Consider the following 13,137-nt stretch of genomic DNA (forward strand, 5'->3'; position numbering starts at 1 on the left):
GCTTACACATAGATGGGCGGAGCTTGATAGTGATGAGGTGGGACTTACACATAGATGGGCGGAGCTTGATAGAGAAGAGGTGGGGCTTACTCATAGATGGGCGGAGCTTGATAGTGATGAGGTGGGACTTACACATAGATGGACGGAGCTTGATAGAGAAGAGGTGGGGCTTACACATAGATGGGCGGAGCTTGATAGTGATGAGGTGGGACTTACACATAGATGGACGGAGCTTGATAGAGATGAGGTGGGGCTTACTCATAGATGGGTGGGGTTTGTGTAGAGTTGTTTTTGTAATTATGTTGCGTTTTGTAGGCCACAGGAGGAAGTGGAAACTTCACATGGTCTTCCTCCAGCCCGGCTGTGGCCACGGTTACGGTTAAAGGGGTGATGACCACTGGCAGTGATATTGGAGTCAGTGTGATCCAGGCCCGCGATGTGCAGAACCTTCTGCACTACGGAGAGATGAAGGTAACACTGCGTTTACCTGCCAGGGATAAGGGAGTGCTGGAACTGTGTATAACCGCCCTTCTCTGTCTTCTCCTCCCATCCCCCTCTCCTCCCCTCTCCCCTACCCTACCCTCCCTCTCTCCTCCCTCTCCCTCTCCCCTACCCTCTACTCCCCCTCCCTCCTCTACCTACCCTACCCTCCCCTCTCTCCTCTCCTCTCCTCTCCTCTCCTCCCCTTTCCCTATCCTCTCCTCCTCTCCCTACCCTCTACTCCCCCCTCCCTCTCCCCTCCCTCCCTACCCTACCCTCCCCTCTCTCTCTCCTCTCCTCCCCTTTCCCTATCCTCTCCTCCCTCTCTCCTCCCCTCTCCCTCTCCCCTACCTCTTCTCCTCTCCCTCTCCCCTCCCCTACCCTACCCTCCCTCTCTCCTCCCCTTTCCCTATCCTCTCCTCCTCTCCCTCTCCCTACCTTACCCTCCTCTCTCCTTCCTCTCCCTCTCCCTACCCTCTCCTCCCCTCCCCTCTCCCCTCCCTCTCCCCTCCCCTCCCCTACCCTACCCTACCCTCCCTCTATCCTCTCCTCCCCTTTTCCCTATCCTCTCCTCCCTCCCTCTCTCCTCCCCTCTCCCCCTCCCCTACCCTTTCCTCCCTCTCCCATCCCCTCCCTCTCTCCTCCCTCTCCCTCCCTCCCCTCTCCTCCCCTACCCTTTCCTTCCCTCTCCCATCCCCTCCCTCTCTCCTCCCTCTCCCCCTCCCCTCCCCTCTCTTCCCCTCTCCTCCTCCCCTACCCTCTCCTCCCCTCTCCTCCTCCCCTCCCCTCCCCTCTCATGCAGGTGTATGTGGTGGAGCCCGTGGGGATGGACTTTGCCCCATGCCAGGTGGAGGTGCGGCAGGGCCTGGTGTTGGACCTGCCTCTGCGCATCTTTGGGCTGCTGAGTGCGGACAGTGAGGAGCGCGTCATGCTCAGCGACTGCTCCCACTTCCAGTTACAGGTGCAGATGGAGACACAGGGTGTATTCCAGCTTCTGCAGGGTGAGGCCGGCTGCTCTGTCCACTCTGGGCTGATCTCTCTACTCTGATTAGGCTGATCTCTCCACTCTGTGAATGGCTGATCTCTCCATTGTGTTAATGGCTGATCTCTCCACTCTGTGAATGGCTGATTTCTCCCCTCTGGGCTGATCTCTCCACTCTGAATAGGCTGATCTCTCCTCTCTGAATGGGCTGATCTCTCCACTCTGGTTGGACTGATATCTCCTCTCTGATTAGGCTGATCTCTCCACTCTATGAATGGCTGATCTCACCCCTCTGGGCTGATCTCTTCACTCTGCGAACGGGCTGATCTCTCCACTCTGATTGGGCTTGTTGGGACTGTGAGAATTGGAGAATTGAGTAAAATGTTTATGTTCTGATTCCAGCTGTTTTTATCGCTAACACCCTAGTTTAAGGTTGTGCACTCTAAATACTGAACCCTTGTGCATCAACAGTTAAATAAAACCTCACTTGTCGAACATATTAAATATATTTTTATTTGATATATTTTGGTAATTATTATAAAACATCAACTATATCATCATATTTGTTGATAGGCAGAGCAACCTGTTGCAACCTGCGTCAAATTGTACAATACACAACTAGATTAAAATGAAGAAATTCATTAAGTTACAGATGTTACAGTTACGGTTGTAAAAGAAATGAAGGAAGGAAAATACCAAACCACAGCCAGTTTCTCTCAAGTCCCAGGAGTACCAAGATCAAATTTCAAAAACCAAAAGGCAGCCGATTGTGACAAAAAACCAGGGGTGAAAATGCAAAAATGAAAGATGAGCAAAGACATCAGACTGCGCACACCACACGCTGAGACACACTGGGCCCAGGGTCAGACTCTCCTCATGCAGCAGATAGCAACCCCCCAAATGTCCACTGCAACAGATGCTAACTGGCTGATGTTAAGCCCCAAAAAAATAATAAAGAAAGACCCCAATTTTATGTAGTGGCTAGAGGGGGGGCACCCCCTCTTCTCCTGGCCTATGCGCACTTAATGATGAGAGGGAAGCCTGGCTACGCTGAATGGGTGAGGTGTTGCTCAGCAATGGAATACCTTGGAAAACTGGAAGTTTACTTCTAACGACAGGGACAGAGAGAGAGCATTCCTGTGATCAAAACAGAGCAAGCTGCTCAGTTACAAGTGACACTGCTTGGACTATGAGCAAGTTTGCCCCGTCAAATTATATTGTCTGTCTTCCAAAGAGGATAATCTATAAACTAGACATCCGTCTGGGCGATCTCTGTGAACGGTCTGATCCTGTCTCTGCAGCGCCTTTCACTGCTCAGTGTCTTGCTGTGTTTTATGCTCCAGGGTAAACAGCATGTGCTTGATTCTCCTCTCCTGCTGTTTCGAGAGAGGGAAGGTATTTGGTGGCTTTGTAACTCTGATTGGCTGATTGATGTGTTTACAGGAAGACTGGCCCCTGGCCAGGGGCACTGCAGTGGAGTGCGAGTGGAGGCTCTTGCGCCGGGTCACACCACCCTGCAGGTCACCTACGCCCACGGCGCCGTGCACCTCAGTGCCAAGATCACCATCGCTGCCTACAAGCCTCTCAAAGTGAGACCCCTCTCATTTAGGGTTGGGGGAAACATTTGATGGAACATTTCTGGTATTGCAATTCTAAGAGACAGGACTGCAGGAGTGCTAGGCTAGCACTGGGAGACAGGACTGCAGGAGCGCTAGGCTAGCACTGAGAGACAGGACTGCTGGAGCGCTAGGCTAGCACTGGGAGACAGGACTGCAGGAGTGCTAGGCTAGCACTGAGAGACAGGACTGCAGGAGTGCTAGGCTAGCACTGGGAGACAGGACTGCAGGAGTGCTAGGCTAGCACTGAGAGACAGGACTGCAGGAGTGCTAGGCTAGCACTGAGAGACAGGACTGCAGGAGCGCTAGGCTAGCACTGAGAGACAGGACTGGCACTGGATGCTGCTAGGCCTATGCACTGAGAGACGACGGGATCTGCAGGAGGCGCTAGGCTAGCACTGAGAGACAGGACTGCAGGGAGCGCCTAGGAATGGCACTGATGAGACAGGACTGCTGGAGCGCTAGGCACTGAGCAACTGAGGAGCAGGACTGGAGGGAGCGCTAGGCTAGCACTGAGAGACAGGACTGCAGGAGCGCTAGGCTAGCACTGAGAGACAGGACTGCAGGAGCGCTAGGCTAGCACTGAGAGACAGGACTGCAGGAGCGCTAGGCTAGCACTGAGAGACAGGACTGCTGGAGCGCTAGGCTAGCACTGAGAGACAGGACTGCAGGAGCGCTAGGCTAGCACTGAGAGACAGGACTGCAGGAGCGCTAGGCTAGCACTGAGAGACAGGACTGCAGGAGCGCTAGGCTAGCACTGAGAGACAGGACAGGGTATCTGGTTTTTTATTCCTACTCCAGGAATCACACAACTGTTCTCTTTTGAATCTCAGGTTTTTAAATTACAGCAAACTTTATTGGTCTTTGTTGTCAGGTGCCTTGTCTAATCAGAACACAGTAGGCTTGATGTATATCTTTATACTTAAGGCACAAATTTTCAATTTTAACAGGCTGTTGATCCTGTGTCTGTTGCTGTGGTAACCTTGGGCTCCTCCAAAGACATGCTGTTTGAAGGGGGTCCTAAACCCTGGATTTTGGAACCATCCAAATTCTTCAGAAATCTGACGGCTGAAGATGCGCAGAGCATTAGCCTTGAGCTGTGTGGCCCCACCTCACGCAACTATGGCCAGCACTGGGTCCGAGCCACATGCAGGGCTCTAGGGGAACAGGTGAGTGTGTGCCCGTATAAAGGTGTTAAACACAGAGCGCTAGTACAGCTGAGTGTGTGTGTGTGTGTTAGGATTACTGTGTCTATGGTAGGGTTATGGTTAGGGGTGTGTGTGTGTGGTAGGGTTATGGTTAGTTATGTGCGTGTATGATAGGGTTATGTTTAGGCGTGTGTAGAGGTGTGTAAAGGCATGTAAAGGTGTGTAAATGTTTTTAAAGGTGTGTAAGGGCGTTTAAAGGTTTGTAAAGCCATGTAACGGCGTGTAAAGGCGTGTAAAGGCGTGTAAGGGTGTGTAAGGATTTGTAAAGGTATGTAAAGCCGTGTAACGGTGTGTAAGGCTTTGTAAAAGTGTGTAAAGGTGTGTAACGGTGTGTAAAGGCGTGTAACGGTGTGTAAGGGCGTGTAACGGTGTGTAAAGGCGTGTAACGATGTGTAAGGGTGTGTAAAGGTGTGTAAAGCCGTGTAACGGTGTGTAAGGCTTTGTAAAGGTGTGTAAAGGCGTGTAACGGAGTGTAAAGGTGTGTAAGGGCATGTAAAGGTGTGTAAAGGCGTGTAACGGTGTGTAAAGGCGTGTAAGGCTTTGTAAAGGCGTGTAACGGTGTGTAAAGGCGTGTAAAGGTGTGTAAGGGCGCGTAAAGGCGTGTAACTGTGTGTAAAGGCGTGTAACGTGTGTAACGGTGTGTAAAGGCGTGTAACGTGTGTAAGGGCGTGTAACAGTGTGTAAGGGTTTGTAAAGGCGTGTAAGGGCGTGTAATGGCGTGTAAAGGCGTGTAACGGTGTGTAAAGGCGTGTAAAGGTGTGTAAGGGTGTGTAAAGGTGTGTAAAGGGTTTGTGTAAGAGTGTGGTGTAAGGCGTGTAAGGTGTGTAAAGGGTGTAAGGCGTGTAGTAACGGTGTGTAAAGGTGTGTAAAGGCGTGTAACGGCGTGTAACGGCGTGTAAGGGTGTGTAAAGGTGTGTAACGGTGTGTAAGGCGTGTACGTGTGTAAGGCGTGTAACGGGTGGTGTAAAGGCTGTAAGGGTGTAGGTGTAAAGGTGTGTAAAGGGTGTAACGGTGTGTAAAGGCGTGTAACGGTAAGGTGTGTAATAAGGGTGTAAGGTGAAGGTGTAAGGCGTGTAAGTGTGTAGTGTAAGGTGTAAGTGTGTAAGGTGTAGGCGTTGTAAAGGTGTGTAAAGGCGTGTAAGGGTTTGTAAAGGCGTGTAACGGTGTGTAAGGGTTTGTAAAGGTGTGTAACGGTGTGTAAGGGCGTGTAACGGTGTGTAAAGGCGTGTAACGGTGTGTAAGGGCGTGTAAAGGCGTGTAAAGGTGTGTAAAGGCGTGTAACGGTGTGTAAGGCTTTGTAAAGGTGTGTAAAGGCGTGTAAGGGTTTGTAAAGGCGTGGCCCTGTCCTGCAGGTGCTGGCTATAACGGTGGGGAACATGGCCAGTGTGACTAACCCCTTCCCGGCGGCGGAGCCAGCTGTGGTGAAGCTGGTGTGCGCTCCTCCCTCACGCCTCACGCTCGTGCCCGTTTACGGCAGCCCCCACCTGGACCTGTCCTGCCCCCTGCTGCAGCAGAACAAGCAAATGGTGAGGCGGGGCACAGTTTAACCACCCTTTAACATGTACATAACCCATATTCCCCCCTATAACATGCAGATAATCCCCCATAACAGACAGATAATCCCCCTATAACATGCAGATAATCCCCCTATAACATGCAGATAATCCCCCTATAACATGCAGATAATCCCCCTAGAACATGCAGATAATACCCCTATAACTGCAGATATTCCCCCATAACATACAGATAATCCCCATAACATGCAGATAATCCCCCTATAACATGCAGATAATCCCCCATAACATGCAGATATTCCCCCTATAACATACAGATAATCCCCCATAACATGCAGATAATCCCCCTATAACATGCAGATAATCCCCCATAACATGCAGATATTCCCCCTATAACATACAGATAATCCCCCATAACATGCAGATATAATCCCCCATAACATGCAGATAATCCCCCTATAACATGCAGATAATCCCCCTATAACATGCAGATAACCCCCATATAACATACAGATAACCCTCCTGTGACATGCAGATAATCCCCCTCTAACATACAGATAACCCTCCTGTAACATGCAGATAATCCCCCTTTAACATGCAGATAATCCCCCTATAACATGCAGATAACCCCCATATAACATGCAGATAATCCCCCTATAACATACAGGTAACCCTCCTATGACATGCAGGTAAACCCCCTATAACATTGGGGTAATCAGACCTTCCCATGGGGGTAATCCCCCTATAACATGGAGGTAATCAGCCCATCCCATGGGGATAATCCCCCCTTCACATTTTCTTTTGGGCGCATTTCATTCATACTGTTTTGCTCAATTTCAGGTGCCTGTTTCAAATTATCGAAACCCCATATTGGACCTAGCGGCCTATGACCAGCAGGGGCGCCGTTTTGATAACTTCAGCTCTCTGAGCATCGCATGGGAGTCCAGCAGAGAGGCGCTGGCCAGCATCCTGCCCACCCAGCCCATCACACTGTCCGTCACCCAAGACCGCAACGGGCAGAGGAAACTCCGTGGTACTCCATTTGTGCTCATCTCTGTGATGCAGTAGAGGAAACGCTGTGGTACTCCATTTGTGTTCATCTCTGTGATGCAGTAGAGGAAACTCTGTGGTACTCCATTTGTGTTCATCTCTGTGATGCAGTAGAGGAAACTCTGTGGTACTCCATTTGTGCTAGTCTCTGTGATGCAGTGAAGTCTTTCAGAAATGAGAATGACCTGAATGTGCAGCTGTGGTTGGACACATTATTTGACCCTTATTAGTCCTAACCCCCGCAAATATGTATATAAAGTATATTTATATAACTTCTGCTTAGAGCTCATCTTTTGAAAGGCAAAAGATGCTTTGTTAGTTTTCTACAAGATTTAGTCAGAATTAGCATTGCAGCCCCATTTCCAGTCTTGTTTGACTGGTTCTGCCGTTGATGCTGAGTGGGCTGTTTCTTGGTGGTTAAAGAGTAACTCTGTTTCTCTCAGGCCTGCAGACGGTGGTGGTGCACCGGGAGTCGGGCGTGGCCGCCATCACCGTGAGTGCCGTGGGGTACCAGCGCCCCCACATGGAGGCCGCCCGGGTGCAGACCCCGGTAAGAGTGCTGCTGAATGCACATGCTCTGTCATCTGTTGCCATTTCACTGTCTTTACATGGAAGCCTGAGAATTAGTCACTTCCTGTTCAAGCTGTCAGAACAGGAAGCTGTAGTGTGGGCACACTGAACACACTGCTGTAAGCAGCCATGTCACAGGGACACTTCTTTACATCACTCTTCTATGGTAGAACCAACATTGGGGCTGCTGTTATGAGGTTTTTTATGGTAGAACCAACATTAGGGCTGCTGTTACAGCGCTTTCTATGGTAGAACCAACATTAGGGCTGCTGTTACAGCGCTTTCTATGGTAGAACCAACATTAGGGCGGCTGTTACAGTGCTTTCTATGGTAGAACCAATATAGGAGGCATTGCTGTGGAGGGTTACTATGATAGTACAGCAGTCAGGGCTGTTGTTATAGGGATAGCTTTGGGGGCTGTTGTTGTGGAGGTTGCTATGGGGGCTGTTATGGGGGTTGTTATGGGAGCTGTTGTTGTGGGTGTTGCTATGGGGATTGTTGTTATGGGGGCTGTTGTTATGGAGGTTGCTATGAAAAACAGCAGAGATGCAGGAAGTGAAAGGAAGGCTGGGTGGGATTTGCTCTCTGGCTGCGCAGGTTTACTGAAGCATGAATACTGCGGCATGTGCTGCACATCTACAGTAATGCACACCCATACAGTCATTACACTTACATACATCAGATAAGAAAAGGTTATTTCCTATCATTTTCTTCCAATGTTATGAGAAACAGAAGTGCACACCGACACTCAAATACAAAATTCATGGGAGTAGTAAAATGCTGAATGAACTGAAGAGGTTAAGAACATTCTTTATTATGCCTGCACCACCATTCTCATGTTTTGAGATGTGAATTTGAAATGGAAATATGGTCACAGTTTTGGGTGTGGGGTTCGAAGTGTGATAGGGTTATGTAGTGGCAGGTGTGTACAGGTGTGGCTGTGGACACACAGTATCCTGGTTCACATTGTACCTGAATGTGATGTCACTTCCTCTTGTTGGCAGTATGACCCCCTGACCCCCGTTTCCGCCACGTTAGAGCTGCTGCTGGTGGAGGACGTGAGGGTGAGCCCTCAGGCCCTCACCATATACAACCATCCCGACGTGCAGGTGAGGAACTTAAAGCCCCTCCGCCTTTTGTACATACACTCTCTGCTTCTAGCTCCTTTGTAAGTCACCTTCTGCACTGCCTGGCCCAAAAAAAGTCGCACACTCTAATATTTCGTGGACTGCCTTTAGCTTTGATTACGGCACGCATTCATCGTGGCATTGTTTCGACAACCTTATGCAACGTCAAAACATTTATTTCCATCCAGAATTGCATTATCTTGTATTGACGACGGGAAAGTCAAACCACTCCATAAAGTCTTCTCCAGCACATCCCAAAGAGTTTCAATGCGGTTAAGGTCAGGACTCTGTGGTGGCCAGTTCATGTGTGAAAATGATTCCTCATGCTCCCAGAACCACTCTTTCACAATTTGAGCCCAATGAATCTTGGCTTTGTCGTCCTGGAATATGCCCGTGCCGTCAGGGAAGAAAAAATCCATTGGTTGGATAACCTGGTCATTCAGTACATTCAGGTACTCAGCTGACTTCATTTTATTGCCGCATAAAGTTGCTGAGTCTAGACCTGACTAAAAGCAACCCCAGATCATAACACTGCCTCCAGAGGCTGTGGGCACTGTCCAAAAAAATCCAAACAGCGAATTTTTTTTTGGCCAGGCAGTGTATAAAGCACTTGTTCCGTTTGAGGTTTCCTTTCTAGAACACAAGTGGGACCCCTCTCTAAAGCGCTCATTCATTGTGGGTCCCCTCTCTAAAGCGCTGATTCATTGTGGGTCCCTTCTCTAAAGCGCTCGATTCATTGTGGGTCCCCTCTCTAAAGCGCTGATTCATTGTGGGTCCCCTCTCTAAAGCGCTGATTCATTGTGGGTCCCCTCTCTAAAGCGCTCGATTCATAAGGGTCCCCTCTCTAAAGCGCTCGATTCATAAGGGTCCCTTCTCTAGAACACAAGTGGGTCCCCTCTCTAAAGCGCTGATTCATTGTGGGTCCCCTCTCTAAAGCGCTGATTCATTGGGGGTCCCCTCTCTAAAGCGCTCGATTCATTGTGGGTCCCTTCTCTAAAGCGCTCGATTCATTGTGGGTCCCCTCTCTAAAGCGCTCGATTCATTGTGGGTCCCCTCTCTAAAGCGCTGATTCATTGTGGGTCCCTTCTCTAAAGCGCTGATTCATTGTGGGTCCCCTCTCTAAAGCGCTGATTCATTGTGGGTCCCCTCTCTAAAGCGCTGATTCATTGTGGGTCCCTTCTCTAAAGCGCTCGATTCATTGTGGGTTCCTTCTAAGTTTTTGTTCCTCCGTGTAACTTGCAGCTCATTGATTACTATTTTTGTTCTACAGGCTGAATTGACTCTAAAAGAAGGTTCTGGGTACTTCTTTGTCAACACAAGCGCAGGGGGAATAGCAGATTTGGTTTACCGGGAATCCCAAGGAACTGCAGAGGTGAATTAGCTATATATGTATGTGTGTCTGCCTGTTTCTAAACCAGTCTGTGTGTGCCTGTGCGTGTGCCTGTGTGTGTGCCTGTGCCTGTGTGTGGGTCTGCGCTGTGTCTGTGTGTCTGCTGTGTGTCTGCGTGTCGTGTGTCTGTTGTGTGTCTGTTGCTTGCTGTGTGTGCTGCTGCGTCTGTGCTGTGTGTTGCTGCTGTGCTGCTTGTTGTCTGCGTGTGTCTGTGTGTGCTGCTGTGTCTGGTGCTGCTGTGTCTGTGTCTGCGTGTGTCTGCGTGTGTGTCTTTGTGTGTCTGTGTGTGTGCCTGCGTGTGTCTGCATGCGTCTGCTTGTGTGTCTGCATGTGCTTGCTTGTGTGTCTGCGTATGTCTGTGTGTGCCTGCATGTGCGTCTGCGTGTGTGTCTGTGTCTGCGTGTGCCTGCGTGTGTCTGCGTTTGTGTCTGCGTGTGTGTCTGCGTGTGTCTGCACGTGACAGCAGGTTAGCGCAGGTGTGCAGGTGATGGGACATGCCGTGTGTTTCAGGTGCGCCCCCTGCAGCCCGGCCAGGTGGCGGTGATGGTGCACGACCTCTGCTTGGCCTTCCCCGCTCCTGCCACAGCCACTGTGCGCATTTCGGACATCGCTGAGGTGTACATCCGAGTGGTGGACAAGGTGAGTTTGGAGTGGGCGGGGCCGAGCAGCGGCAGCAGTGTCAGCTGGTTCTCATTATGCTCATTTTATAAGATGAAAATATGACTGTATGAAAGTATCATCTTTAGACACTGGCTTTCATTCTGCTGCAGGAAATCCATGAATACTTCCACAGTAGAGAGTGTCACATAGTCAGTGCATGTGTCAGTGATTGCGGTGTCCCATAGTCAGTGAATGTGTCAATGATTGCAGTGTCACATAGTGCATGTGTCAGTGTGTGAGCAGGATTTTGCAGTTATTGCGGGGATTGATTGAATTTAATATTATTTCAATTGCAAAATCCCGGGGTGCTGACTGGTCTCTGCAGTGATGTGGAATTTACTGCATTGCAGGTGGAAATTGGGAAGACTGTGAGAGCTTATGTGCGTGTGCTGGATGACCACAAGCAGCCCTTTCTGTCCAAATACTTTCCTCTGATGAACCTGAAGCTGAAGGCAGCTTCTGCAATTGTGTCTCTCTCGTGAGTGCAAAGACCACGCCCCTCAGTCCCATACTGACCTTGCCTCTCAGTCCCACACTGACTCCGCCCCTCAGTCCCACACTGACCCCGCCCCTCAGTCTTACACTGACCCCGCCCCTCAGTCCCACACTGACTCCGCCCCTCAGTCCCACACTGACCCCGCCCCTCAGTCCCACACTGACCCCGCCCCTCAGTCCCACACTGACCCCGCCCCTCAGTCCCACACTGACCCCGCCGCTCAGTCCCATACTGACCCCGCCGCTCAGTCCCACACTGACTCCGCCCCTCAGTCCCACACTGACCCCGCCTCTCAGTCCCACACTGACCCCGTCCCTCAGTCCCACACTGACCCCGCCCCTCAGTCCCATACTGACCTTGCCTCTCAGTCCCACACTGACTCCGTCCCTCAGTCCTGCACTGACCTCGCCCCTCTGTCCCACACTGACTCCGCCCTTCAGTCCCACATTGACCCCGCCCCTCAGTCCTCAGTCCCTCACTGACCCCGCCCCTTGTCCCTGAGCTGCAGAGTACTGATTGGTTGAGGGAGGTTTGTGGGCAGGTGCTGAGCAGGTCTCTCCCTGGCAGGCACCTGGCGGAGTCATCCGAGCCGGACACAGCCGTGTTCCTGGTCCAGGGTGCGGCTGTCGGCCAGACCACTCTCTCTGCCGTGGTGTTGGATAAGAGTGGGAGAAGAGTCATGTCTGCTCCGCAGCAAATGGAAGTAAGGCTCTGCACTTCCTGTCAGGGATTTCTTAGTGGAAACACTAGCTATAGCCATGTTTAGGCAGGTGGGGTTTTTATACAAAAGCTTAGCTGTAGCATTTAGAATAGCACTTTTCTGTAGCATTTAGAATAGCGCTTAGCTGTAGCATTTAGAATAGTGCTTAGCTGTAGCATTTAGAATAGTGCTTAGATGTAGCATTTAGAATAGCACTTTTCTGTAGCATTTAGAATAGCGCTTAGCTGTAGCGTTTAGAATAGTGCTTAGCTGTGGCGTTTATAATAGCACTTAGATGCAGCATTTAGAATAGCACTTAGCTGTAGCACTTATTTCATTTAATTTCATATAGTTTATTTGGTAGGGACAATGCAAGTTAACATAGTACCACTTCAACTCATTACAAACAAGCTGATGTAACTGATGTACCGCATACAGAGATTATAGCTATTGCTAGTTTCCAACTCATGTCCCTAGTTAGGCTTTTAATAAGAAAAATAAATTCAAAAACATACAATTATAGAACATTATTTAAAGTAGAATAGCGCTTAGCTGTAGCATTTAGAATAGCGCTTAGCTGTAGCATTTTGAATAGCGCTTAGCTGTAGCGTTTAGAATAGCGCTTAGCTGTAGCGTTTAGAATAGCGATTAGCTGTAGCGGTTAGAATAGCAATTAGCGATAGTGTTTATAATAGCACTTAGCTGCAACGTTTAGCCTAGCGTGATGCTGTAGCGTTTATAATAGCGCTTAGCTGTAGCATTTATAATAGCGCTTAGCTGTTGCGTTTAGCCTAGCGCTTAGCTGTAGCCTTTATAATAGCGTTTAGCTGTAGCGTTTATAATAGCACTTAGCTGCAACGTTTAGCCTAGCGTGATGCTGTAGCGTTTATAATAGCGCTTAGCTGTAGCGTTTAGCCTAACGCTTAGCTGTAGCGTTTAGAATAGCGTTTAGCTGTAGCGTTTATAATAGCACTTAGCTGCAGTGTTTAGCCTAGCGCTTAGCTGTAGCGTGATGCTGCTGTGGTTGTGTTTCTGACAGGCGCTTCTGTTTTCAGGTGTTCCCTCCCTTCAGACTGCTGCCTCGGAGGTTGTGTGTGATTGTAGGGGCCATGATGCAGGTGTGTGTGTATGTTTATGTGTGTAGGTGACATGCAGGTGTCTGTGTGTAGGTGACATAATGCAGTTGTGTGTGTGTGTGTGTAAGTAACGTGATGCAGGTGTGTGTGTGTGTGTGTGTGGATGACTTGATGCAGGTGTGTGTCTGTGTGTAGGTGACATGCAGGTGTGTGTGTGTAGGTGACATGATGCAGGTGTGTGTGTGTAGGTAATGTGATCCAGGTGTGT

General features: G+C 49.8%; 1 protein-coding gene across 8 annotated transcripts in view; it reads left to right on the forward strand.

Moving 5' to 3' along the window:
- nup210 (nucleoporin 210) overlaps positions 1 to 13,137 on the forward strand; it is a 49,232-nt gene that overhangs the window by 15,737 nt on the left and 20,358 nt on the right. For all 8 annotated transcript variants that reach the window (XM_064300320.1, XM_064300321.1, XM_064300322.1 and 5 more), the window contains exons 12-24: positions 316 to 471; positions 1,283 to 1,481; positions 2,906 to 3,051; positions 4,029 to 4,247; positions 5,639 to 5,812; positions 6,641 to 6,833; positions 7,294 to 7,400; positions 8,425 to 8,529; positions 9,818 to 9,919; positions 10,448 to 10,576; positions 10,948 to 11,075; positions 11,661 to 11,796; positions 12,849 to 12,911. In XM_064300320.1, the coding sequence (XP_064156390.1) occupies positions 316 to 471; positions 1,283 to 1,481; positions 2,906 to 3,051; positions 4,029 to 4,247; positions 5,639 to 5,812; positions 6,641 to 6,833; positions 7,294 to 7,400; positions 8,425 to 8,529; positions 9,818 to 9,919; positions 10,448 to 10,576; positions 10,948 to 11,075; positions 11,661 to 11,796; positions 12,849 to 12,911 (1,857 nt within the window). The remainder of the gene's footprint in view (positions 1 to 315; positions 472 to 1,282; positions 1,482 to 2,905; positions 3,052 to 4,028; positions 4,248 to 5,638; positions 5,813 to 6,640; positions 6,834 to 7,293; positions 7,401 to 8,424; positions 8,530 to 9,817; positions 9,920 to 10,447; positions 10,577 to 10,947; positions 11,076 to 11,660; positions 11,797 to 12,848; positions 12,912 to 13,137) is intronic.

The sequence above is a fragment of the Anguilla rostrata genome, chromosome 11, assembly GCF_018555375.3.
Source record: "Anguilla rostrata isolate EN2019 chromosome 11, ASM1855537v3, whole genome shotgun sequence".
Taxonomy (NCBI): domain Eukaryota; kingdom Metazoa; phylum Chordata; class Actinopteri; order Anguilliformes; family Anguillidae; genus Anguilla; species Anguilla rostrata.